Source organism: Vanacampus margaritifer, chromosome 19, assembly GCF_051991255.1.
Source record: "Vanacampus margaritifer isolate UIUO_Vmar chromosome 19, RoL_Vmar_1.0, whole genome shotgun sequence".
NCBI lineage: Eukaryota > Metazoa > Chordata > Actinopteri > Syngnathiformes > Syngnathidae > Vanacampus > Vanacampus margaritifer.
In genome coordinates this window covers 15,656,520-15,683,191 of record NC_135450.1, presented here as the reverse complement: position 1 = coordinate 15,683,191, position 26,672 = coordinate 15,656,520, and the positions used below count along the sequence as shown (strand labels likewise).

Genomic DNA, 26,672 nt, shown 5'->3' with positions numbered 1-26,672 from the left:
AATACAAAAATATGACAGAGAATGTTGATTCCCCTCCCACTGTTGTGAAGCTAAACAAATGCTAAAGGACAAAATATTGTTAAACTGTCAAATGTTTGGCGTGTTACTCATAATATATATTGTGTTAACTGGCTAAAAATAAGTTAGTTTATTCATTTTTTTTGTTTAATTAATCAGCCAGTTAATCATTAATAGAAATTTTACTCTGCCAAATATTAGATATCAGCATTGGCTTTAAAAAATAAATAAATACATTGATTGGGCCCTACCTAAAATTGACTCAAACCTTTATTGTTTGCGCCATCGGTATTCTGCTGGACTTTTTTTTTCCCCTACTAAAAAATCTTTTTTTTTTCTGCATTTTGGTCAAAAGGCAGTGTTTTTTTTGCAAAGCCAACCGCATCTTCTACTGCTGATGGCTAAAGAACGGAAAAGGCTAGAAACAAGCCCCCCCTGTATGGAATAATAGGCCGCGCTTTTATTTTGATAGGTTACATTGTTACAAAACAGAACATTCTGTGGGTCTTGAAAGATAATCAGCCAGCAATAAGAGGAACTCTGCTTTGAAAAATGGCCCATTGAATACATTGTTAATAAATTGAGACGAGATCATCAGTATTTCAGTATGCTCGTATGTTGTATCCTTTTTGAGGCATATTTGTTTAGAGTGTTGTTCCGTGAGATTGTTCCGGTGTAAAAAAAAAAAAGGGCCTTGGCTCCGTCAAAGTTGGGAAACACCGCCTTAGCTGAATTGCAGGCTGGAATGGGTCCATTGGAGCTGAAGTGACAGTCCATTAGTAGACATGCTCTCTCTCTCTCTCTCTCTCCATGCCCCTTTTCGCCTCTCTCCGACTCCCCTCCTCTCTCTCCCTCTCTCTTGTCATTTTCTGCCCTCGTTTCCGCGGGTGAAAGTCCCGCGGGAGGCAGGCGCTCAGCTCCACGGGAGAGCCGACGGGATGAGGGAGAGGAAAATGGCACTGACAGCTTTGTAGGCGGGCGACCACAAAGTGAAGGAGAATTACTGTGGGCAGGTATAAGAAGAGCTTTTTGGGGAAAAAGAAGTGGGGTGAAAACAAGAGGATAAAAAGAGGACAGGAGCTTGAAAGGGGAAAGAAAAGCAACAGTAGGTAAGGAGTCGGACATGCGTTAAGACGACAGCTCTTTTCGAAGAACGCTTTGTTGTTTAACCCGTGGGCAGTATTTTATTTTGAAATGGCAACAAAAAGCCCAAAAATGGTCACAATAAGTGTACGTTAGTACCTGCCTGTGTATCCGTAAATAATCGTTATTTTGCCACAAAATACCCTTCCTCAGTTTTATTTTTGTCGTTTTATAGGTTAGGTTATGTTAAATACAAAAAAATAACTTTCAAAATGTTAGAAAAATAAACAAACAAACGTGCGGGGGTCTCATGAGATTTTAGCCTCCATTAAGAGCTCTAATTGGCTGTGAAATCACCAGCTCGTTCGAAACTCAAAAAACAGACGCCGTAACCATCCACGGACAAACTTTTGCGCTGTATGCACATCCCGCTGTCTTATCAGTCCATCTCGGCTCATAACCTGCTGCCATAAAACATTCGCAGTGCGCATGTGTGCGTATATATGCAGAGAGGCCGTAATCGTGTCACCGCCATTGTTTATACAGACTGTGGGAAGACGAGTGAACCCGGAAAGAGGGGCTAGATAATGCGAGGGACCCATTGGACGGGGACTGAAAAGAGAGCCCGGAAGAGAGGGATTGTGAGCACAGGGAGATGAGTTGAGCTGAGATTTATCTTTAAAAAAAAAAAAAAGAAAGAAAGAAAAAAAAAGTGAGAGGCACCCTGAGAGTGGGAGAAAGTTGAGGTACAAAGTTGCGAGGGGGTAGGAAGAGGTCCGGGCTGTTTCAAAAGTAGTAGAGCCGTAAAATGGCAGTGAACGACGTCTTGCAAAAACAAGATGCACATTGATGCCGACACGCACTAGAAATTTTGACCTAAAAGTAAGTAAATCACACTTTTTTTCATAGTTTGGCTGGTCAGTTGCTGCGACCTAATTCCAGTTGGATTCACAACGTCCACTTCTAACTATGGAAAAGTTTATTTTTAGTTACCATTAAGTAGAATCCCGTATCAAATTGTGGCCAAAGGTAGAATTCTGGTCGGCCATTGTGCCTTTTTAGTGCGGTAAATGGTAAATCCTTGCTAATGCTAAATGCTAAACTAGCGATACGTCACACATTAGTTGAAATGACTCCTGTAGTCAACTACTGCTTCTTCTTCCATTTTTTTTACTTTCTTTTGGCGGTTTGCAAATATTTTCAGGTCATTACTGCCACCCTCTTTAGCATGCTGAAGAAGGTCATTATTTGTGTGAAATAAATGTTGCCCAAAAAATGCGACCTATACTCCAGAGTGACTCATAGTCCGAAAAATACGGTATGTTTAATAAATCTGTTATTGTTTATTATAATACAGATTCATTTATTTCTTCTGTTTGTTAAAAATACATGGGAAGAGGACCTAAAATTTGGGATGCACGATAATGCTATTTTTAACCGATAACGATAAAACAATAATTTCGACAACCGATAAGTAAGCCGATAATTTCGACAGCCGATAAGTAAGCCGATAATTGTTTACAAATGAACTTGAAGACAAATATACTTTGGAGTCCTACTATAAGTCTAACATGTACAAATACATTGAAACATTGTGTAAAGCACCATAAAGCTGAATTTTATCGATATCTCTTCTTCAAAGACAACTAGTAACTCATTTTGAGTTTGCCAAAACAAAAGTTTTAAAAATGCAACAAAAAAACTGCAAGGGTCGCATTTTGGGGAGACGCAGTAAAGAAAGCCCACACTGGCGACTGCCATGTCGCCATCATGCATCTTCTGTAGACACAAGGTCGCGCACCTTATGACATCACAAATATGCGACACTACCATAGGAGAGGGGAGGGGTTGAGGAGTTGGGCACAACCACAACAGATGGACCAACGTGGCATGTCTATTATTATCGGCGGATTTCTTTATTATCCGGTTTATCTGTATGACGTCAAATTGGTCGATAATTGCCGATAATTATCGCACATTTTTACCTAAAATGCATTTCGGTTATGTGAAACTGTTAACTGTCTTCTTGAGCACATCTTCCACATGAATATTTATCTTCTGCCCTCCTTATCTGCCGCAAGTTTGCACATGCACCTCTCTTCTCCATCATCCATCCATCTTGCCCTCCCTCACTAGCCGACCATGCGTAAGGAGACCTGTTCTATTTTTATTCCCGTGTCCTCCCTACCGCTTCGTGTTGACGCTGCAAAGGCAGAAAAAAGGCGGTCAGGTGGCGAGAAATGAGAGTAGAGATGGCGTTAGAGAGAGGGAGCACCTGCGATTGGCGGGCGCTGTTGAGATTTAGAAGACTTTGAAAGGACGCTGGGCGATGACAATGGCTTAATCGGAAATGAATCACGCTTTAATCCTCGGCCCGAAGCTGTTTGTTTGCACACACGGTCACGCACACGCATAATAATGCAGTGGAAGTCGAACGCAATCTGTTCCGTGACGCTCCATGTTTTTTTTTTTTTCTCCCCATAGGAAATAATGGAAATAGAAATCAATCAGCCATCACTAAAACTTGCGTACTTCACTGCCAGCAGTTTTCACAATGAGCTTGTGTACTGACTGTCCAAATGTGTCTGTCGATTGCGTACAGGACTGCCAGAGGTATTTAGGTTGATACGTGTGAGTGCGTGTGCGTGTTAGCCACAGCAGCAGGATTTAAAAACCAGTGACGGCAAGAAAAATATTCAGGTATTATTCCCCCTTTTTGCAGCGTGATGGTTACGCAACAATTCCGATTTAGTTGATAAATTGTTGTAATGTGAGCCAAAGGTTGAGTTATCCTTCTTTAAAAACAAAACAAAAAAAAAACATTTATGACTTTCTTTACTCCCATTCTCCAGAGAAACTTGGCTGACTCAGCTAAAGACAAACATGCCAGAAAGCATGCAGCAGCCATGTGACTTATTTATAAAAGATTATTCTGCATATTCAAATGTAAGGTGGTGCGCTGTGAAAAATTTATGCTGATCCCAAAAACTCTCACTGGTGTGATCTACTAACTGCATCAGCTAAACATGATGACTGCAGGATTTTTTTTAATTTTTACTGTACTTCTTTCATTTATATTACAATAGAATGAACAGTATAATTAATAAAAATCAAAACAGTTTCAAGACAGCTGTTTTGTATTTATTAGAACAATGTTATGGTCACAAAACCTTTTTTTTCTTTTACATGAATGATATATTGTTTTTAAATAAATGACAGTGCTGCTGTTTTATATCTATCACCTATTAACCCATTCACTGCCAATGACGGTTATAAACATAAAAAAAATAATTTGAACTATTTCTATTAGTTTAACATTTTATTTCAACTTTTGTTAACAAGAGTATGAAAACCTAGATTTTTTTTATTGTACATTTAGAACAGATATAAAATGTGTGATTAATCGTGAGTTAACTATTGAAGTCATGCGATTAATTACGATTAAAAATTTTAATCGCATGACGCCCCTAATTTTTAATAATCAGCTCGTCGGGCGATTAATTTTTTTTAATCGCATGACTTCACTAGTTAACTCACAATTAATCACAACTTTTACATCTGTTCTAAATGTATAATAAAAAAAAAGTTTTTATACTCTTGTTGACAAAAGTGGGGAAAAAAAAAGTTAAACTAATAGAAATAGTTCAAATGAATTTTTGACGTTTATAGCCGTCAATGGCAGTGAATGAGTTAACCAAGCATACTGGGATGGACATCCACATCCACACACACACATATACATACAAGTACATTTTAAATTTGCCCCTTGAAGTCACTTGAAAGTAAATAATGATTAAGTAAATCAAATACATTTGATTTATTCATTTCCGATCATTAAAAAAAACAAAAAAACATCCATCCTCACGCTCCGTTCTGCCCTGGGCAGGTCGTGACGTGTCGCCATGACAACAGAGGCAGGCTCCGAGACAGAGGTGAAGGAGAAAGCGGAGAAGTCCGCCGCCCAGCTCGACCAATCGGAGAAGGCCACCGCCGAGAGCCAGGAAGTGGCCGCCACCGAGGGAGAGGCGGAGAGGGAGAAGGAGAAAGAGGGCAAGGGGATAACGCGCTACCTGCCCACATGGTTTAAGAAGCAGAAGTCTCAAAGCCAGGTACGTCCATACGGGATGACGCCGTCCTGCTCTTCTCACCTTCCAAATAATCGTGACGTTTTGTGTGCAGACCTCCCCGACCAAGGAGGTGCCATCACCAGAGCAGGCCGCCAGCGACCAGGAAGAGGTCCCGGAAGTGAACGGACACGCAGAGGAAGTGGAAGAGAAGGAGGCGCTAAGTCCGGTCCAGGAGCAGATTAAGGAAAAGGAGGCTGAGTCGCATTCCAACGCCAGCGCAGACACAGAGGTAAATAACCTCACATGTATACTGTACAAATGCTCGCTGCCAGGTGGAAGGAAACCCAAATATGGTCAATTCATATTTTTTCAATATCAAAACTATTGTTCGTTTCTACTTCATCTTGTTACGTTTACACATTATTAACCAATTTATTTAAGTGTTGTAAAACTCCGCCTCTTAACTCAGTCTGCGGGAGCCGTGCGGCATTAAGTTGCCTCAAGATTGAAAGTTGGAATGACCCTGTATATTACCTAAATCTTGTATTTTGTTTTAATTTTTGGGGCATGTTAATAATAATAATAATAGTACAAAATGTTCTGTTGTTGTCAGAAAAAAACTCGAAAAAATGAAAGTGAAAAATGAAAGTCTGGATGTTTGCAGGACAATAAAAAATGAAAATAGTCACTTCTGACTCAAAAGCCTTTTGGGAAGTATTAAAGGCTTTTTGCATACTGTATGTCTACTTCTAAAAGCAAAATAAACCATTTAAATACTGTTTTGAGGTGGAGACGTACTGCCTGAAGCGTGTTGCTAACCGCGTTGGCCGCTAGCCAGAGGCTGTGCCACATTTGGGTTTGTTTACAAAGTCGGTTACACTTCCTCTCCTTTGTGAATATGTTATGCCCAGAAAAGTCAGAAAAATTGAAGTGGTGATAAACACTTTCAAGCTGTGTCAACACATTTGTAATATAGTTATCAGCTTTTTTTTTTTTTTTTCATTTACAGCAATTACAGTATCGTCAAAAAATTCTCTGAAATCGCTTTACAGGCTCACTTTAAAGCAGGTTTATTTTTGGTGGCGGTTTAGTTTGACTGAAGGGCCGCGTTGAAAGGTTTGAAATCTGTTTAACAGCTCAGTGATTAATGCGGATGATCTCCTTTACAATATAAAAAGTGAAACAAAGCAAACAGCACGTCTGTGGGTTTAAGTGCTGGTAATTATTGCTTCGCGGGCGGGCAGTTTGCACCCGCCCACGCAGTAAAAACCGCAAGCGAAACCACTGGTGAGATAATAAAGGGGGAAGGTGGCGTAACCGTCGGCCAGCAATTTTGCTTTGCGGAGCTGTTTTTGACCACAGACCAGGCGTTGTGAACTTTTCACCATTTTTTTCTTCTTTTTACTTGTTGAAAGTCACCCGCCTTTGCATATTTTTGCTCATCCCACCCCCCTGCTCAGTGTTCCATCCAGTGGTCACAATGAGCCACCCGGGCCCACCCTGTGACATCAGCTCCTCAGTGGGCGTGCCAAAAAGAGCCGCCGCCCACCTTGCATTTTTCTCCAAGCGCGCACGAGGAGGAAGCGCTTGAGAGAACTTTTAAAACGTCCGCTCCTTCCGCTTTGCAGCCTGCCGGGGAAGAGAAAGTGGAGGAGAAGAGCGCCGAGGTCACCAAAGCCTCAGGTGAAGGAGGTGAGCAGGAGGAGCCCGTGAAGGAGGACGTGAAGGGGCGAGCGGAGGCAGGCGACGGCCAGACCTCCATTTTCCAGTCGCCGCTGCGCTTGGTGAGGAAGAGCAAGATGAAGCTGGTGGTGTGTCACGTCACCCTCCTGGACGGCTCGGACTTCACCTGCGAGGTGGAGGTGAGACCCCCCCGCCCCACCTAATACATGCTAGTGATGTCACTATTGAAAAAATTTAGAATCGAGTAATCTATCGATTAAACAATCGACTAATCTTATTCATTTTAATTTAAGTGTATTTACAAAAGCATTTTTTCCCTGATTACTGTTTATTAACCAGTGATTGGTGGTTATTTTGTATGGAAGCGTATTGCATTTGCACTTGGAAAAAAACCTAAATTGTTTTTTGACAAAAAAATTTGGGGGGAGCTTTGTTTTTTTGAGTGTATTTTTTTTTTGTTTTACCAATTTTTTTCCCATAAAAAAATCAGAAAAACAACAAAAAATATTCTGAAAAACGGGAAAATTATTTAAAAAAGCATTCATTTTTTTCCCACTCACTAATAACGGACACTTTCAGAGGTAAAAAATAAATAAATTACTCTGAAAAACAGAAGCTGGTGCTCTGTTTTTAAGAATATTTTCCCCGTTTTTCAGAATATTTGTTTTGTTTTGTTTTTCTGAATAATTTTTATGACAAAAAAAAAATTTCAGTATAACTGGGTTTTTTTTGGACTGGAAAAAAAAATACACCAAAAATAGTCAGGAAAACAGGAGTTTTCTAAAAAAAAATTAATGAATGCAATACGCTTCCGTAATTTCGTAGTTTGTATTTGTATAATGATTTAAATTTTCCTGAGTAAAAATAGATATTTGCAAATGTCTTATTTTGATTTAACACAGAAGATAATCAGTCTTCTTTCATGAAGGACTACAGTTATCAATCAGTTGATATGCGGGAATCAGAGGATTTGGACAATTTTAATTGAAAAAAATTACTCGATTGAAATAAAAATAGTCGTCGATTAATTTGATAATCAACTACTTGCCGATTAATCGATTAATTTTGACTGCTCTAATACATGCGTCATGTCGCTTTGCCTATTGAACTGAGTCGCTTACACTAAACTACAAGCGCGCTGTTTTCTTTTGTCAGTCACAGACGAGTGACTCTCCATCAACGATGTCATTGCTAATCGGATCTGTTTTGCAAGTGCACGTGAGGACGCGATCAACTTTCTGACTCGCTTCTTTTAGACACTCGCATTGTTTGGGTGGGGTCCGAGGGAACAATCCTGCCTAAAGCAGAGTTTGGTGCGCGCGTATTTATCAGATTATGCGAGGGGATGCAGAGGGGGAACCCCCCCCCCCCCCCCGCGCCCCCGCCCCCTCTCTAGATTAGTTTCCTACATCTGCTGCTTACTACTAAGCGCAGACGGTGGATTCTTATGATGTCACTGTTCAGATAACACAGTGCTTTATAATGACGATAATTCATTTGAGCACAATAGCCTGTAAGAAATAACGCAGACACATATTTGAATAATATTCAAAAATGTTTTACAGTGTGCCAACGCCCAGCGTCTACTGTTCTTTGAACAGAAGGCACTTTGTCCTGCAACGGATAATGCTGATACTGCAACAACTTCTATTGTCCCACACACACACACACACACACACACACACACAGGCACCCATCCGTCCATCCGTCCATCCACACACTGGCATGGGGAGGCTGGCAGAGGGAGAAAGATGCACAATGCATTCCAGAGATTAAACTCCGTATTTTGTCCAGCAACAGGTCTCTCACACACACCACCACGTTTCGAGGTGACGTACTACTTTGCAGTGGGACAGAACGATTGCACATTTAAAACTGAAATCCGTCATGGGGCTCGTGCGCTCGACTGTTTAGAAGAACATGCCGCAGATGTTTTCTGCCGGAAGAAAAAAAAGAAAAAGTCTTTTATTCCAGATTGCCTCCACTTTCCGTCTTGAAAGTCTCTATCTATGGAATGCAACTCGCATTTTTTTCCATCATTTCATTCTCTGCCCCTTTTTTTCCCACCCGCTTGCTTTCTGTCTGACCTTCTGCCTGTGTAAAGGTCACTGTAGCCCGTGTGTGCTTGTGTGTGCGCACATTTTTGAATGCGAATGTCATTGTCATTGCTCAGTGTGGAGGGTTTTATGGTCCTCTCGATGGAATGCGGCCCCGGAGCACATATTGAGACAGAGACGCATTGATACAGACGCGTGGACAGGAAGTTGACCGCACACACCAAAACATCTCAATCTTCATAAATTATATGTATGTTAAAATGGTAAATCTCTCATCCAAAACTGATTTTTCCAATATTGATAAAAAAAGAGAAGAAAAGATGCACCAAACAGTCTACAGGAGTGCAAATTGAAGAAGCAGTCAAAAAAAAAAAAAAAAATTTATAAAAAAAAAATTAAAAATTGTGACAATCAATTTTTATCAATAATATGTTGGATGCACCCCCACTAGGCTAAACTCGACAGTTTGATTAATACTGCGTTTATGGACTTTAAGAATTAAAGGGATACTGAACTCATTGAGGCATTTTCAGCAGAAAAACGTTAATATTTTGTCCAGAATGAATTTGGTAACTTCATTATTTTAATGCACAACTAGAAAAATTCCCGCGGAAATTTTGAATGGGACTGCTGACTCTTGCAAGGTGGAAAGACGCATGTAGTACTTGTAGTAGTAGTATAGTAGTAGGACTTTTAGTAGTAGCAAGTACTTGTAGTAGTTGTAGTAGTACTTGTACTTGTAGTAGTAGAAGTAGTAGTATTAGTAGTACTTGTAGTAATTTTAGTAGTAGTCAATTGGCTAAGATGGCCGCGACCCGGGTGGGCGAGGGGGAGAGAGTCCTTGGCGTACCTAATTAATTGGCCAAGATGGCCGCCGCCCTGGGCGAGCAGAGTGGCGAGAATCCTGGGCGTTCCTAACCAATTGGCCAAAATGGCCGCCGCCCAATTAATACCATTAAAATACGTATTTTTCCACTTGCTGTCAAACGACGATGACATCACCTGTGCTGAGGAAGTAGATAACGAACAATGATGGCAAGGTTTGCTGATCAAACCCAGAAAACAGGCGAGCCACGATTGGTCGTTACCGACTTCCTCAGCACAGCTGATGTCATCTTCAGTCGACTGCACGTGGAAAAATTAGTTCTTAAAGTTATCAATTATAAAAGGAAAATAATGAAGATATTAAAAATTCTAGACAAAATATGAGCTTTTACTGCTGAAAATAGCGTCAAGTATCCCTTTCAGCAGCAAAATTCACCCATTTATTGATCTCAGGGGGCGGCCATTTTGGCACTTGTAGACTGAAAATGACTTAGGCAACAACCAATCACGACTCACCTGGTTTCAGAGTTTGGTCATGTGACGTTCGCAAGCTGAGCGGTGATTGGTGGGGCTGCATAACATATAAGAAACATTTTAGTTTGACTTCCCTTTAAAAAAAAAAAAAAAAATAATAATTATTAATGTCATTTTTCTCAGTGTTTCGCTAACGTTTGCCTTCTTTCTTCGTACAGAAACGGGCCAAGGGTCTGTTCCTGTTCTTCAAGGTATGCGAACACCTCAATCTACTTGAGAAGGACTACTTTGGTCTGACGTACACGGACCACCACGAGCAGAAGGTACTTTCACCTTGACAGGCACACACCAAAGTGGGCCAAATAGCCAGTTCAAAAATGTTTTTCATTCCAAAACTAGCTTGGGTGAGCAATCAAGTTTCATGTTTGAGGAGCCTATCAGGCCCGGTGTGTAACTTGAAAGTGTCTCACACATCTTTGTCTTTGTCTGCAGTGCTGGTTGGACCCCACCAAGGAAATCAAGAGACAAATCCGCAGTAAGTTCCATTTTCAATGCCCACACTTTTTATTTTTTTATTATTATTATTTTTTTATAAATATACTTTGCAGACTAAAAACATAGTGTGTAGTTTGGGATGTGGCTCTCTGTGTGTGTGTGTGTCAATGTTTAAAACTCGACACCACAAAAATGGCAGGTTTGATCCAGTTGATCCAGGTGTTTTGGCTCTGAAGTTTTATTTATTTATTTATAATTTGGGAAACTGTGATTTTTGAAGCTCAGCTACGAAGTGGCTTGTCAAGCACAGTAGGGAGCTGCTAGAAAAAGTCCAAATGGACTTTGAGACAAAACTTAATCGGGAAAGAGTTGTTTTTTTTCAAATCCGAAACACCCAATAAAAAAACGACTTGTGGTTACTTGTTTTGTGCTTTTGTTGAAGATTACACGTCGGATTAAGCCAAAACAGCGTTACGCAATAGCGGACCCTCCGAGCATTTTAGTTGTGTTTATGTGTTTGTTGGTGCTTACGTGCGACATCCATCGGGCTTAGCAACATCTAAAAGCTGCTCTTTGCCCTCGCTCGAACCCGCCTCGCTCTCCCGTGTCCAAATCACACACACACACACACACACACACACACACACACACACACACACACACACACACAGATGGGTGGAGGCAGGGACGAGGGACGGGTGGAACGATGCCAGATGGATGGAAGCGCAGACGACCCCGATCACACAAAAATCTCAGAGATTTCAGCAACTGATCCCCGTTTTTTTTTTTTTTTTTCCCTGTTTCTTGCTGTTTGCCATGAACTCTTTCACATCTTGTCCTTAGGTAACAACTGGCAGTTTGCATTCAACGTCAAATTCTACCCACCTGATCCCTCGCTGCTCACTGAAGACATCACAAGGTGAACACTTCGTTAACATTGTGGGGAAAATTGATTCTCTATCCACAGTCATGTAAACAAAAGTCCTACCGGGTTGTAGCCTGACTGGCCATCATCGGCCGGGATAGGCTTCAGCTCAGCCGTACACTCGCAGTCAACAATGAGGCGCTCTAAAGGGGTTCATGCCATCCCAAAGTTACAGTCAATATGTTGGCTGCCAGGTGTGACGCGCGCGCACACTCATGGCCAACAATGAGGCGCTCGAAAGCAGCCATATGAGCAGACTATTTGAAGTGAAGCTGCATTTTAGCCTCGCCGAAAAATTCTGGTGAAAAACAGCTTAACGCTGTCATGACGGAACGTGAGTGGAGGAGGGACGGTGGACCAAATGGAGGGAAACGGGAATCACGTGCAATGCGTGGTACTTTTATTAGCCATGGGGAGAAAGGTGAGCAGACAACCATGACTGGACGAGACGGGACTGGTCGCCATGACTGGATCACGACAGGACCTGATTTGCCGTGGAGTGGCTATGACTTCCGGGGCTGTGGCTTCTTGACTGTGTTGAGGACGACTTGGCACACGAACTTCCACACATAACATCGACAATGCGCCTACACCGACTGGACAAACACAACAGACTAAATACACCAACACTAATGAGGTACACCTGGGGAAGAAGGGAAGACACACACACAGGTGGACGTGGTTAGACATAACGAGACAAGGGAAGAAACCAGGAACACAAGACAAAAAAACACCAACCAACAGACAAAAACAACAAGAACACCCAATGACAAACAAACCCCCACAGAACCCAAGTTCTACTTTTGTCTCTTTCCAGCAATTATCTTCAAACAGAAACAAATGTCTGACTTCACTTAACAGAAGCTTTAAACAGCATTCTTACCGTTTTTAAAGACTTTTAAAGCGACACTGTGTTTGCCCACTGAAGAGATCCCAAGTGCGCGGATGGCTGCCACTTAAGCGTCTATGTCATCAAAAGCCGCCCCCACGCCGCTTTATTGCCTTTTTTGAAAGCTTTTTTGAAAAGCCTTTTTTGTTTTTTTTCCCCCCTCGTAACCAGGATCCAGAACCCGGGCTACCCGCCGATGAACTCCCCCTGTGGCGTTTGAATCCTGCCATTCACTTTAAAACCTCCATTTGGATAATGAATTCCTCCGCTTACGGCTATCCAACATCCACAACAATTCACTGACCGCAAGTTTAGCGAATGTTACGCAACTGACTTTCGGCACGCCGCGTGGAGGATTAGCGGCAAGGTTATCCCCCGCCAATCGTCATACTCTCAAAATTACACAACAAACAAAGCGCCCCCTGCCGATGTTTAATCCTCCTATTGGTGGACGGTGGTCTCCGTTTTGGAGCTGCAAAAAAACATATTTTTCAGCAATTCCATTTGAGCTGAGTCTGGAACAAATCTAGCCATTCATTTGACTGTGCTAGTTTGCTAACTACTAACCAACCCAATGTGTTTGTCTTGCCAAGGTACCTGTTGTGTCTGCAGCTCCGTGAAGACGTGGCCTCCGGTCGACTGCCTTGCTCGTTTGTCACTCACGCTCTCCTGGGCTCATACACACTGCAGGTAAAGTCGGTGTAGACGTACAATGTGTAAGAAGTGGCACAATTACGATTTTTTTTTTTTTGCTCTCAAATGGCGCATTTGGGATAAAAACAAATATAAAAAGGAAAAGGAAAAACACATGCACATTCCGATATCTTCATATCTTGTAGAGATAGACCGATATGTTTTTTATTATTAGTAGTCAAGGAGGCCGTTAACCGATATTTGAAGCCGATTTTCATTTTCAGTAAAAAGTGGGGGGAAATATTGGCGTCAAAATTTGTTAAAATACAAATGCCAATCTTGACTCTGTTGTTTGTAATTTAATTTAAATAAATAGCTCCCTAATACTAAAATGGTTTTAGATTTACCTTAAATTGGCCGTCAGATAAAAGTAAAAATAAAAATAAAAAAGGCAGATACAGATATTCTTCAAAAAGCCCCAATATAAGGATGTGTAATTTGGGGTGTATTATTTTTTGTGTGACAATTTTTGTATTTTTTGGTAACATCTTGGACCCCCTCGTTGAAAAATGGTACACTCTAAAAACAGTTATATCAAAAGTAACCCAATTATGGATCAAAAATGGACCGATACACTTTATGGGTCAATTTGACCCAACTTTCTGGGTTGTTTTATACAAGATGACCCTCTTTTTTTTTTTCAAAATAAAGGATCTGACCAATATGAGTTGTTTTACGCTGAAAGACCCATTTCTTGACTCAAAGTTGCGTCAAATCGACCCAAGTAGAGGATCGGTCCATTTTTCACCCATAGTTGAGTTATTTTTGATCCAACTGTTTTTGGAGTGTAAAATAAAAAGTTACAAAATGCCCAATATAGGCTCGATTATCGGTCTATCTCTAATATGTTGGAATCAGGCCTCTTGCAAAAAGATGAAAAGACGATGCAATATCTGCCCAGTTAGCATAAAAAACACCCGCTATAAATCTAAAATACAGCCAAAGCATAGACGATACACATCGATGGTGCATTCCTCAGTACATAAGGAAATACAACTGTAAAAAATTATTAAAACATCCATTTAAAAATCGGCAATACTGCGATGTAGCATCAGTTCACTGTAGTCAAAAATATGTATCATGAAATCAAAATTGGGCGATTGCAAAAGTACGGGTGTCAGCAACAAACAGGTCACCGGTCTCTGGTCTTCGTGTTTGATTTCAAAGGCGGAAATTGGTGACTACGAACCCGACCAGTCTCGGCCTCTGGACTACATCAGCCAGCTGACTTTTGCCCCCAATCAAAGTAAAGAAATGGAAGAGAAGATTTTGGAGCTACACAAGTCCCACAAGTAAAAGCCGAGGAGGCATTGATGAAAGCAATTTTTATGGATAGTCACACTTACAAACTACTGAATTCTTTGCATTTCCAGGGGAATGACACCAGCGCAGGCCGACACACAATTTCTAGAAAACGCCAAGAAGTTGTCCATGTACGGGGTGGACATGCATCATGCTAAGGTACCGAGACATCCGCCTCCCACAATTTCTTCATCGATGTGTGTGTGTGTGTGTGTGTGTGTGACTCAGCTGTACAAACACTTTGACAAAAAAAGGCCATGGGAATAACCCACCTCCCTCACTGGGCTAGCAGCGGCATCAGCCGGCACATTCCCATGTGTGTCGCCATCATGTTTGTCTTTGTGCCGGAAAATACTCATGAGAGAGGGACATGGCAGGCTGAAAATAGAAAAGGGCGGATGTGAGATGGAGGACAGGGCGCTCTTCAAATAAAGGGCACGCTCCCATTAGTCGCATGGATAAAATGGGAGCTTTTTGTTTTTTGTTGGTGGAATTCCACTGTCAAAATATTCCAAAGCAGCAAAGAGGAAGTCTGTTTTTCCCCCCTCCTCTAACATTGTGTGTTGCTATGACCACAGATTCAAACCTCTATAGTCAAAGCGAGAAATCAATGAACTGCTAACTGCTTGGCAAGGTTGTGTGACCCGCGCGCGCGAGTGTGTGTGTGTGTCCATTATCCACCTATTGCAACGTCCATTAGCAACAATTTCCCCCCTGTGTTAAGTCAATACCCCACTGACCATTACCAGATGGCCTCAGACTTAAAAGCTTTGCGCAGAGTTAGCCTGCCAGCTAACCACATTACCGTTGAATAATCAACTTTGTGTCGAGACTGCAGCAAACAAAATCAAAAGAAGGGAGGCTCTTCCCGGTTTAGAATACATACAGTGGAAAGACCGTGCGAAATGAAAACGGTTTATACAAGTTGGAAACGTGCCAAGACTACTCAATTATCAAGATGCAGCATTTAACTGTTTTTCACCATTTCAGTTTTCCTGATTAGTCAAACTAGAACTTGAGCACCTTTCTTCATAGTAACATTTATTTAGCACTATTATGACATGTAGTTAGTTAGCGAGCTAGCTAGGTCTACACCCCTAAAAATGTATCTTGCCTTCGTTTGGGCCTTCGTAGAATGCCTCATTGTCAGCCCTGAGTGCTCGCACGTCACGCAGAAAAAGACAAAAGAGTGCAAAGGGGGGAAAAAGTCAAACCTGAGTGTTTAGATCAGTGTTTCAGCTCGGCATGGCCACTTAAGAGTGCCTCGTTGTCAGATGTGAGTGCATGAACCTCTCAGAGAGAAGGTGGAAGAGCATGGGGGGGGGGGGGGGGTAACCAAACGAATTGACCTGACAGACAACATTTGGGCCAGGGCTTCTGGCTGGCATGGCCGCTTTAGAGCGCCTCGTTGTCAGCCCTGAGTGCTCGCAACATCACGCAGAGAAAGGCAAAAGAGTGAGAAGTGGGGAAGAAAGTTAGACTTGAGCTTTTAGACCAGGGCTTCAGGTCAGCGTGGCCACTTTAGAGTGCCTCGTTGTCAGACGTGAGTGCATGAACCACCGGAGAGAAGGTGGTAGATCATAGAGGGGGGGAAACAACTCTTGACGTGGCGGCTTTAGAGCGCCTTCTTGTTGGCCATGGTGCGAAAAAACCCGAATTGAGCTGGCCTGCAAACACTGAATTAATGTTAATGTGAAAGAAATTCTAAATTGGGACACTAATCTATCTAATTGATTGTAACACATTTCAGGATTCTGAGGGCGTGGACATCATGCTGGGAGTGTGCGGCAACGGACTGTTGGTCTACAAGGACCGCCTTCGGATAAATCGCTTTGCTTGGCCCAAAATCCTCAAGATTTCCTACAAGAGGAACAACTTCTACATCAAGATCCGACCCGGAGAGGTACGAAATGCGCCGCGAGCATCACAAACCCTGAATTTGACGCGCGTCGTTTATTTCCGACAGACGGAGCAATTTGAGAGCACGGTGGGATTCAAACTCCAGAATCACCGCTCCGCCAAACGGCTGTGGAAAGTCTGCGTGGAGAACCACAGCTTCTTCAGGTAGGAAATTAAAAAAAAAAAATACTCTGCAAATGTCAGGAGTGCCAATTCCGCGATCCTCCCTTTCATTATCCAGGCTAAACGCCCCCGAGCCCCCCATCACCCCCCGCTTCTTGACTCTGGGCTCCAAGTTCCGTTACAGCGGACGCACGCAGACCCAAACCCGCCTGGCCAGCACCCTCATAGACCGGCCCGCGCCCGCTTTCGAGCGCACCTCGTCCAAACGCATCAGCCGCAGTCTCGATGGAGGTAAAAAAAAAACACACACACTGACAATAAACATGACTGGGTTGTGTTCAGCTGTACATTTTTCGCCGTCTGACCAGATACAGGAAATAGCTGCAGCTGTTTCCTGTAGTGTTCTGAAAGAAAGCGGGGCCCGACTAGGAAATGAATGCAGCATGTAGTGAACACGCACACGCACACGCACAGCAGGCAATACAAGAGGTTCCAGAGTACCAAATTCCTCTTTGAAGCAAATGTTGCTTGGCCAAGACAACGTTTGGTCTGCAAAACCTCACCACAATAATTACGGTTATCTTTGGAAAGGAGCACACACCTGTTTTGACAGTGCAGACTCACTGTGTGTGAGACACTGCCCCCCGCTGGAAGACCTCAGCCACTACAATCAAATCATTTTGCTTGCCTAGCATTAGCAACTAGCAAGGGTGTAGCGTATGTTATTCTGTTCCAAGCGTCATTTAAGATGTTTAATGACATCCCAGTTGGAGTTAACCGTAAAACTAAACACACGACGATAAGAATTACATCCATACAAAAAATTTTTTAAAACATCGCTAACCTAGCGAAGGGAGGAACCCATTCAAATGCTAACAGGAAGTTAGCATCGACTTCAGGAATATTTACGCACAAATGCTGTGGGAACACATACCCACGGGTAAGATAACAAAAAGGTACACATTCTTACCAATGTGTGAAAAATTAATTTTTATGACCGGTCAGTAAACTTTGATTTTCCAACTAGCAGCTAAAAAACTTCAAGGGTTTAGGCCAAATTTTTCCTCTGAGGGGCCACATGGAAAAAAAATCTAAAGATGCAAGGGCCACATTGAAATGTTGGCCCTTTGGCCATAGTTTGGACACCACTGATTCCAAGTTTGAATCTTTTGTGTGAATCTAGCGGTTGTTTTGTCTCGTCAGCACCAATGATCAGCATAACCGAGGTCGGCCGCGACACGACTGAGAATGGACACGAGCCCCATCTGGACCTCCACTCTGACTCCAAGGTGTGTTTTGTCTTTTATTCCGCATTGAGATGGGCCGATATTGTTGTTGCCGGGCTCCACTTTGCCACACAGTAGGTCGAACCGTTTGAAAGCTGTGGAAGTTGCTCAGGCTTATTTACTATTAGGGTGGACAGCAAAGTGAGGCAGGACACTAAATGTGTGCGTGTCTGATTTTGTGTGAGTGAGACAAATGTTCTCTTCGACGTCTAAAGTCGTCAATGGCAGTGAATGAGTTCATTTCAAAATTTGTTTTTTTTTTACTTTTTTTTTTTTTGACCCAGAGTTGAAATTTCCGTGGCCCATATTTGTCCTGCATGCCTCCTTTTTAACCACCCACTTGCCCTTTTTCACTTTTTATCGTCCCCCCACCCCCCTCCCCCCTTAATCCTCACACTCGGCACTCTCTTTCCAGCAATTGGCGTCTACTTTCGGTTTCCTTCAGTGGTTGCCTCCTTTGACGGAAGTCGGGTTTCCATCCAAGTACTGAGATGCACCTTTTGATTTCACTAGATCAGTGTTTACCCAATTTTTTTTCTTGTAAGCTTTTAAAGGAGATACATTTTGCTCTAGGGCTGCAACTAACGATCATCTTAGTAATTGATGAATCTGTTGATTATTTTTTCGATGACTTGATGAATCGTAGCAGCCCCTTCAGAATTTGTTTACTTTATTATTATTTATTGTATTTTATTATTATAAATTTTATTTTATTATTATTTATTTATTATTATTATTTTTAATTTTATATTTAAAAATGTATTTGATGTTGTACTATGTTACCGGTTCAGTCATTGGTTTCCAAAGTGAAAGCCGATGTTCGAAAATGTTTTTTTTAATTAAAATAATGGCTCCAAACGATTACTCGATTACTAAAATAGTTGTCGTTTAATTTGATAATCAATTACTTGTCGATGAATCGATTAATTTTGACAGCTGCGGTCACTTTATTATATTCTACACTTTTCTATATTTAAATATGTCTGCTTTCATATTCATGAGGTGGGTGCTCCCTCATTTGCATATTGGGAAGGAAGCCCGGCCACTGCCTCACTGTGCACTGATCTACCCTGCTGTGCTCATGTTTAACCTTTTTTTTTTTTTGGTGCTCTTGTTGTTCACTAATGTTGTCTCTTCCCCGCCCCCTCTCTGTTTGTTCCCGTCCACTCACTCGCCATCACTTTTGCATGCTTCGTTTGGACACAATTCCCTCTCGCGCCTCTCGTCCCATCAGTCCATCTTCATGTTCCCTCTTTCTTTCTCCTCGCTATCTTCTCTGTCGTCCATCCCGCCGTCACTCGACTCCATCTCCGAGCTGGAGCGCGGCCTGTCCGACATCTCCGAGGACGGCGACCTCGCCTCCGACGTCGACCCCGAGGCGGCCGCCTTAAGCGCCGCCGCGCCTGACACGGAAGCGCTCGCGTACCAACCCGCGCTTCCCTCGCCGCCGCTCGCGACTCGGGCGCCGGAGATGGCGGACCCGGAGGAAGCGGGCGGGCGGGCCCCGGGAAGCGGCAGGTGGCGCTCGCTGAGGGACGTCGTCCGATACGTCTTTCTCGTGCTTAGCTTCCGCTCTGTACTTGAAAAGAAGCCAATTTGCGTTTGGGAGGTAACAGGGAGGCTGGCCGCGTCGGTTTGTAAGTCAGCTAACAGAGTGAAGATTTTCATCATCACGCGAGCTCGAAGTGTCGTAACGATGTCGAGATTACGCCAATTGAAATACATCCTAACCTCCAAGTTGATTCAACTCCAGGCCAGATTTTCAAGCGTGCCGCCGTGTTTGCCTCTCGTTTCCTTCCCTCGCCACCCGCCGCCTCCCCTGACGACCTTTAGCGAGCTCCCCCCTCCCCCCGTGGCGCTCCCCTCCCTCCAATGGATCCGCCGTCGCCTGTCCGCGCCCTCGCCGCTCCTGCTGCCGTGCCTCCTGGTGGCCTTCCTGTTAGCCGTCATGCTAGCGGCCTGCCGCTCCCTGGCCCTGGCGCTGGTTCTGGCCGCGCCCCTCGGCCTGACGCTGTGCTACCTGGAGAGGCTGGCTTCCAGCCGGCGCAGGGTCCCGGGCGGGGAGCGTCCCCACAAACAGGCCGCGCCCCTAGCATTGGCCACACCCCCTTGCATCAGGCGCCACACGAGGACGCAGGAAATGTGCGATCCTGCCGCGTAGAATGCTCACATACTTGCTTTTATTCTTTCTAAAATTATATTTTTTTTTCGCCTTACTGTTGAAGTTGATATACCGCATAGAATATAGATTTAAAAGATATGATATTGACAGTAGAATAGGATCGTAAAAGAGAGTAACGGTATACGCAGAAGCAAAGGATTAGTAATGCCTTACTCCTATTTTTTTTCTGCTCTTAGAGACTAATAATGACAATGCATCACGAAGGCAGACTGTAATGACGTTTTCGAGTAGGCCGACGACTATTTTAATCATCGATTAGCCTATCAATTATTTTGTCAATTAATCGATGAAACGGATCATAAAAAGCAAATATTAATTTTCATCCCTTAATTCAAAAACAGATTACGGTACCGTATTCCAAAATGGCAGTGCAGAAAAAAAAAATCTTGATTGATTTCCAAAGTAAAAGCAGTGTTTGCAAATCTCTTATTTTGAAAAAAAAAAAAAAAAACTCAAACATAATCAGCCTGCTTTCATGGAAAACTACAGAAAAGTTAAGAGGCTGAAATTTTGTGGATTTGAATAACTTTAACAAGGTCCTTAAACGATGAATTGATTATTTGATAATCGATTAGTTGTCAATTAATCCATTAATCGTTGCATTAATCTGTTATAGCGCAAAATATTATGTAACATACTAACAATAAAATAAAATGCATTATATTTTGTTGTTTAAATGAAGTATGATTATTTATTTTATAGGAAAATATTTTTAAAAATATATATATACTGAAATAGTGAGCATATTGAATTGATAAAAAAAAAGGTTAATTTAGAAATGTTAGTATTAACTCATTCACTGCCATTGACGGCTATAAACGTAAAAATTCATTAGTTTAACTTTTCCCCCCCAGTTTGAAAACCTAGAATTTTTTTACTGTACATTTAAAACAGATATAACATTTGTGATTAATAGTGAGTTAGCTATTAAAGTCAATCGGTTAATTAATATTAAAATTTTTAATCACCTGACGCGATTTAAAAAAAAAAATCTGAAAAAATTATCAAAAATGAGGGGCATCAGGCGATTAAAATTTGTAATTGTAATTAATCGCATGACTTCAGTAGTTAACTCGCGATTAATCACAAATGTTATATCTGTTTTAAATGTACAATAAAAAATGTTTTTGCCGCCATTGGCAGTAAATGAGTTATTTTAGTTTTTATGTTGCGAAATTGCCAAAGTTATGTGTGATTACATTTTTTTCCCTCCAAATTATTACTATGAACAAACGTTATTATTTACACTTATTTTGACAAGTAAACACGGAAGAATACAGTCATTAGTTTGAAATGGGACTGTACATAGCTACAAATTTCGCCCAAATGAGATTTATTGCCCTTCAAAGTGCGTGGACGGGCACGTTCTTACATTGTCATTGCTGCCCTTGCCAGTTTGTTAATCGTGAAAAAAAAAAGCAAATGCACAAGTACAGTAACTTATCGTTTATGTTGCTAAATCTGCTGCTAGTAGTGGACCTCCAACAATGCCTTTGTTGCGCCATACTGGCGGCGCAAGCTCATGCGCGTCATCAACCCATACATATTTATGCCGAGCTTTTCCCATCACCCATTTCATTTTATTTTGACACGCCCCCCCAACCAATGCATTATATTATCGCTATGGCAACGATGCCCAAGGTTAAGGAGGCGGACTGGAGCCCTCTGGCAGTGTGGAAGCCCCGCCCGCCCAGGTCTGTAGGGGAAGGGATTGTCTTTACCCAGCATGCTTTGCATAAAGAGTTGATTCAATTGTGCTTTTTTTTTTTTTTTTTTTTTGCCGTGGCATGATGACACAAACACTTTTTGCATTCCAGACCCACTCCTGCAATCTAGAAAGCGTTTTATTCAACATCTGGGCTATTTAAAAAAAATGTTTTTTTATGTATGTCTGACTAGTTTTAATTGCAGAATGGGTCTGATGGGCAAAACTAGAACTTGGGTTCGGGGCGCATGCTGCGTTTTCCTGTGTGCTTGGAGTGGGTGAAATTCTGGTTTTGTGTGTGTTTGTTTTTTAACATTTTTTTTCCACATTTATTTAAAAATGTATTAATTAAAAAAAATTTTTTAATGAATTTTAATTTAGTTGTTTAATCCTGCTTGGTGTTCTATTTGTGCTGTATGTCCACCTTCCAGAATCCAATGAGAGTGCGAGTGGATAATATTTATGTGAAGCACAGTAATTTGATGTTAGAGGTTGGTACTTCTGCCTCGTGCGATTGACGGCCGACAATCAGAGCCTGCGGTGTTTTCTTGTGTGCTCCACCCCCCCCCCCCCCGCTCCGCGCCGGATTCGCACCGCTGCCTCCTCTCAGCCGCACTGGCAGGCTCACGTTTGCATGCTCGCTGTCTTTTTTTTTTTTTCCCCACGGCCGTTGGCGAACACGTTTGCGTTGCGAGAACGTCGCAGGGTGCAATGGTCTGACATTCACGCCGTGGCCATTTTGGACAGCTTTGACTCGGGGATGTCGAAATTTGAAAGTTACTCAGTGGTTCCCAAAAGACGGCTTTGAATCAGTGGCAAAAGGACTCACAATTAAGTAAAAGGAAACAAAAGGACGGACTCTGAAAATGTGCTTGAGTACAAAATAATTGATTTTTAGGGCTGCAACTAATGATTTTCAGCAGAAAGATTTTTTTTCTTGATTAATCAATGAATTGGATTTAAAAAAGTTACAATTTCCATTCCCATTTTCAAAAACAGGAAATTTTTCAAATCAACAGTGCGCAAACATAAATGATGATTCAGTTTCTGGTTTGATCTGTGAGGAAAATCGACAAAAATGTTAATCATTGTTTTCCAAAATAAAATCAATTGTTTTGTTTTGGTTCAAAACAAATATCCGTTTTTATGGAGGACTACAGAAATTGGAGAATATTTACTGTTGAGGAGCTGAAATTTAGAGCATTTGGACAATTTGTCATGAACTCATTTGCTCCCAAAAATAATACCCAATAATCCCAATAAATACGTTCTATTTTAAATGTTTTAAGTGTCCCAAAGACATATTTATACGTTTTTTAATATATATATATTTTTTATGCTAGAGCATACAGAAGGCTTTGATGCAGGATCTCAACAGCAAAGAATGGTTTAAGAAATTGTAGAAATGGAAATGGGCCATGTTGGAAATTTTTTTATTTTATTCACATTTCTAAATAGATTTGTGAATAATGATGCTAATTGCTGCAAAACGTAAACCGATAGAAATATTTTTTTTCCTGGTGAAAGAAGAGACTCTATTCTTTTTTGGGTAGGTTCCATGTTTTTAAAGCAATCGAACCCAATATTCTGTGGGCCTTGCAAAATCAAGTTAAAATCCAGTAAAGCAGCCGGGAGCGAAGGGGGTTGCTTCAGTGAAAATGGCTGTGAGTGAATGAGTTAAAAAGAGGTCTACTATCGTATTTGATAATCGATTAGTTGCCGATTAATTGTTGTAGCTAGCTAGCGTTGGGTCGAGTAATACAAGAAGACGTGTTGTGAAAGTTAGCTAACGATAACTGAAAAAATACACCCTACCTGTATGTATATGGCAGTTTTTCAGAATGCAGATGTTTTTCAAAGTAGGGAGTAAAAGTAAAGTATAGATACTCAAGTATATTTGAAATACCGGCAAAGTATTTACTCTTCATTTTTTTTGCCACCATTGCTTAGAAACATATTCATCACTCCAAGTAGGCTAAGTTGTCACAATGGCTGCTTTGTGAGCAGGCGGTTGCGCGTGAAGCGTGCATGCGGAATGCTGTTCCAAGGCCGTGGTCTGCAGTGTTTCATGAGTTGAACCTTTTGAAAGTTTGGAATGACTGCCGCCCGCTTAACCCGACTAACCCTGCATCAGTAAATCTCCCCACCCCCCTCCCCACACACCCACAGGAGGAAACCTCCCTCCTCCTGCTTTCTGATGATTGGCGAGTGATTTGCCGTTTGCTAACCAACTAAAACCAGCAGAAATACATGATCTAATGCAAAATGGAGGTGATCGTGAAGGCTACAGCATTGAAAAGGAGAAGTGCAAAACTGCACTAAACTCTTCTTAATTCGATAACATACGACATACCAATAAAATAGCAACCATCTTTTCTGATAAGAAAGAAATGTTTGAGATTAGTGCATGATGTGTCAGTCATTTCTGAAAAAAATAAAATAAAATACATTAATTAGCTATGAAATTAAAATAAATAAATAAAAATACACTTGATATTTTCCCTGTGATTATTATGAGTAATTTCAAATAATATTAAATAAGTGTAATTCAAAAAAAATAAAAGTTAAAATAATAACATTATCTTTAAGATTTTATATATTTTTAAAAACAATACACTTGGTGTTTCTCAGTGGTTATTACGGTAATTTTAAGTAAATGCTAAACAAAATTTTATTTAAAAATTAAAGTAAAATTAAATATTGAGAAAATAATATTATAAAAATATTAAGATAACATTTTTTTTTTTAAAGGAATAGTTTTTCAGTGATTTATACATTTTTTAATTATTCAATGAATTTTGCTGTTATTACGGTAAATATTAAAAATATCAAGAATCAAATAAAAATATTTAATGAGCCTTTTCTTGATTTTTGCAATGTAATAAATAAATTAATTGAAGAAAATATACAATAAAAATGATTAGCCACAACAAATGGCATCAGAAGTGGAAAAGACCCGATCCAGATGTATCAGGCCGTCGTAAACAAGATGAGCAAAACCGATCCACTATCACCTCCAATGCAAAGAAAGAAAAGTCCACGTGAGAAGATGGCGGACGCCCTGATTCACTGGCCAGCGCACGCGATCACCGTCACCTCAGTGGCGACCAATCCCTCACCATTATTTGAACGTCAATGCACGGCCACAGTGAAATACGGCGTCCGTCTTGACAGCCTAATGTTCCTGTGACCAAATGTTGTTCCCCCATCCCTCTTTCTCCCGCCCTTGTTCCTGCCTTACTTCTCACCCCGCCTTCACCCCCCCCCCCCCCATCTATACGTGACCTCCATCTCCCCTCTTCTTTCCCCTCCCTCCCCTCACATCAGGACCACGATAAGACCCAAGAGGAAGTACTGAAACACCAGGCTAGCGTTAGCGAGCTCAAGCGCTCTTTTATGGAGGCGCCGCCTCCTTCCCCTCCGCAACACAACCTGTGGGAGAAGCGCATCACAGCCTCTCCTGCCATCACGGCACGCGTTCAGCAGCCCGCAGCGGTACGTCCCGTCCGGACCCACCTTAAAACTTTCGCTCTCAAACCGCCGCTTTTCATTCTTTTAGTACTTAGTGGACAGGGCTTCCCCCCCCCCCCCCCGCTTCCTTTTCCAGTTGTTATAAGAGTTGGACATCAGTCAAAATAACTCAAACCCAAAAACGTTTTTTAATAATTTGTCCTTCACTCCCAAAAACGGATTTATACATTTTAATGTTGTTGTTTTTTTTGCTAGCGCATACAGAAGGTTTTGATCCAGCTTCTGACATGAAAAGGTGGCTTAAAGCAATGGTAGTTATTACAAAAAACGGCCAGCGGGTGGCAGCAGAGTATAAGAGCTCAGCCAGGGCCATGTTGCAACAAGCTCTTTTTTCCCACTGTTTTCAACAGGTTTGTGAATAATGATGAAACTATATTCTAATGCTAATTGCTGCGAAACGGAAACGGATACAAATATAAATATAATTATTTTATTTTTTTTAGATGGACCAATATGGTTTTGTCAGGATGTCATGGATGCCAATAACCGATATTTGGAGCCGATATTCATTTTCACTAAAAGGGAAAATATTGGCATCTAAATTTGAAAAAATAGAAACTCCTTTTTTTTTTTAAAGATTTTTTTTAAGCATATGTTTATTGAGCAACTTTTAGGGTTTGTAAAAATTTTAAAATATCTCAAGTATTAACATTTTACTTATCTTAGTTTTAATTGTAAACAAAAACAGAAGGTCCAGAGACTTCCCAGGGTCAGCAGCATCTCAGAAAATTTAAATACCCGGTAATTTCTTCCCTGAAGTCCAACACTTTTTTTAAAAAACGGATTTATAATCGGCCATATGTTTCTTCAAAATGGGCGATAACAATATTTGTCAAAATGCTCAATATCGGCCCAACCGATAATCGGTCTATCCATACGTTTGTTCCTGATGAAAGAAGAGACTCTAATCTTTCTTTTGGTAGGTTCCATGTTTTTTATAGCAATAGAATAGAATATTCTGTGGACCTTGCAAAGTAAGTCAAAATCCAATAAAACAGCCGGGAGCGAAGGGGGTTGCTTCAGTGAAAATGGCGTGGGCGAGTTTGCCTATAAAAGTACATTTTAGAAGCATCTTTTTTCCCTCCTCTCGCATCCGAGTGGTCCCGCCCGCGATCGTGCACACGGGCGCCAAAGCCACGATGTAACGCCGTGCGAAAGTTGCGCGCGTGATTGACGTGTGCGGCGGCTACCTGTGTGTGTGTGACGCAGGCTCCCGTGACGGAAGCGGCGGCAACCGCAGCTTCGGCGGCAGATAACAGCGACACCAAAGAACCCATCAAGGTGCTCTAACCTAACCTTCACTCCGTTTCTCTTTCCATCCATTGCAGCTTCCCGGTCTGCACGGCGTCCATCGGATTTTTTTTTTTTTTCCACTTGTCCCATAACCTGTTTAGTTTTTTTGTCCATACTTTTACGTCCAATGATCATACTTTGC

The 26,672-nt window shown here is 41.6% G+C and overlaps 1 protein-coding gene across 16 annotated transcripts in view; it reads left to right on the top strand.

The window, feature by feature from the left end:
• The window catches only part of epb41l2 (erythrocyte membrane protein band 4.1 like 2), a 43,349-nt gene that overhangs the window by 8,262 nt on the left and 8,415 nt on the right, over positions 1-26,672 (top strand). For 3 of the 16 annotated variants that reach the window (XM_077552243.1, XM_077552242.1, XM_077552240.1), the window contains exons 2-17: positions 4,988-5,210; positions 5,281-5,457; positions 6,797-7,030; positions 10,426-10,530; positions 10,700-10,742; positions 11,546-11,621; positions 13,110-13,206; positions 14,377-14,501; positions 14,583-14,670; positions 16,262-16,414; positions 16,478-16,575; positions 16,652-16,824; positions 17,737-17,822; positions 22,138-22,197; positions 25,034-25,201; positions 26,447-26,518. In XM_077552243.1, the coding sequence (XP_077408369.1) occupies positions 5,004-5,210; positions 5,281-5,457; positions 6,797-7,030; positions 10,426-10,530; positions 10,700-10,742; positions 11,546-11,621; positions 13,110-13,206; positions 14,377-14,501; positions 14,583-14,670; positions 16,262-16,414; positions 16,478-16,575; positions 16,652-16,824; positions 17,737-17,822; positions 22,138-22,197; positions 25,034-25,201; positions 26,447-26,518 (1,962 nt within the window). In that variant the 5' untranslated portion in view covers positions 4,988-5,003. Of the gene's footprint in view, positions 1-881; positions 1,128-1,750; positions 1,984-4,987; positions 5,211-5,280; positions 5,458-6,796; positions 7,031-10,425; positions 10,531-10,699; positions 10,743-11,545; positions 11,622-13,109; positions 13,207-14,376; positions 14,502-14,582; positions 14,671-16,261; positions 16,415-16,477; positions 16,576-16,651; positions 16,825-17,736; positions 17,823-22,137; positions 22,198-25,033; positions 25,202-26,446; positions 26,519-26,672 lie in introns of those variants that run through there. The other 13 variants (XM_077552246.1, XM_077552249.1, XM_077552237.1 and 10 more) reach the window with 8 other exon arrangements.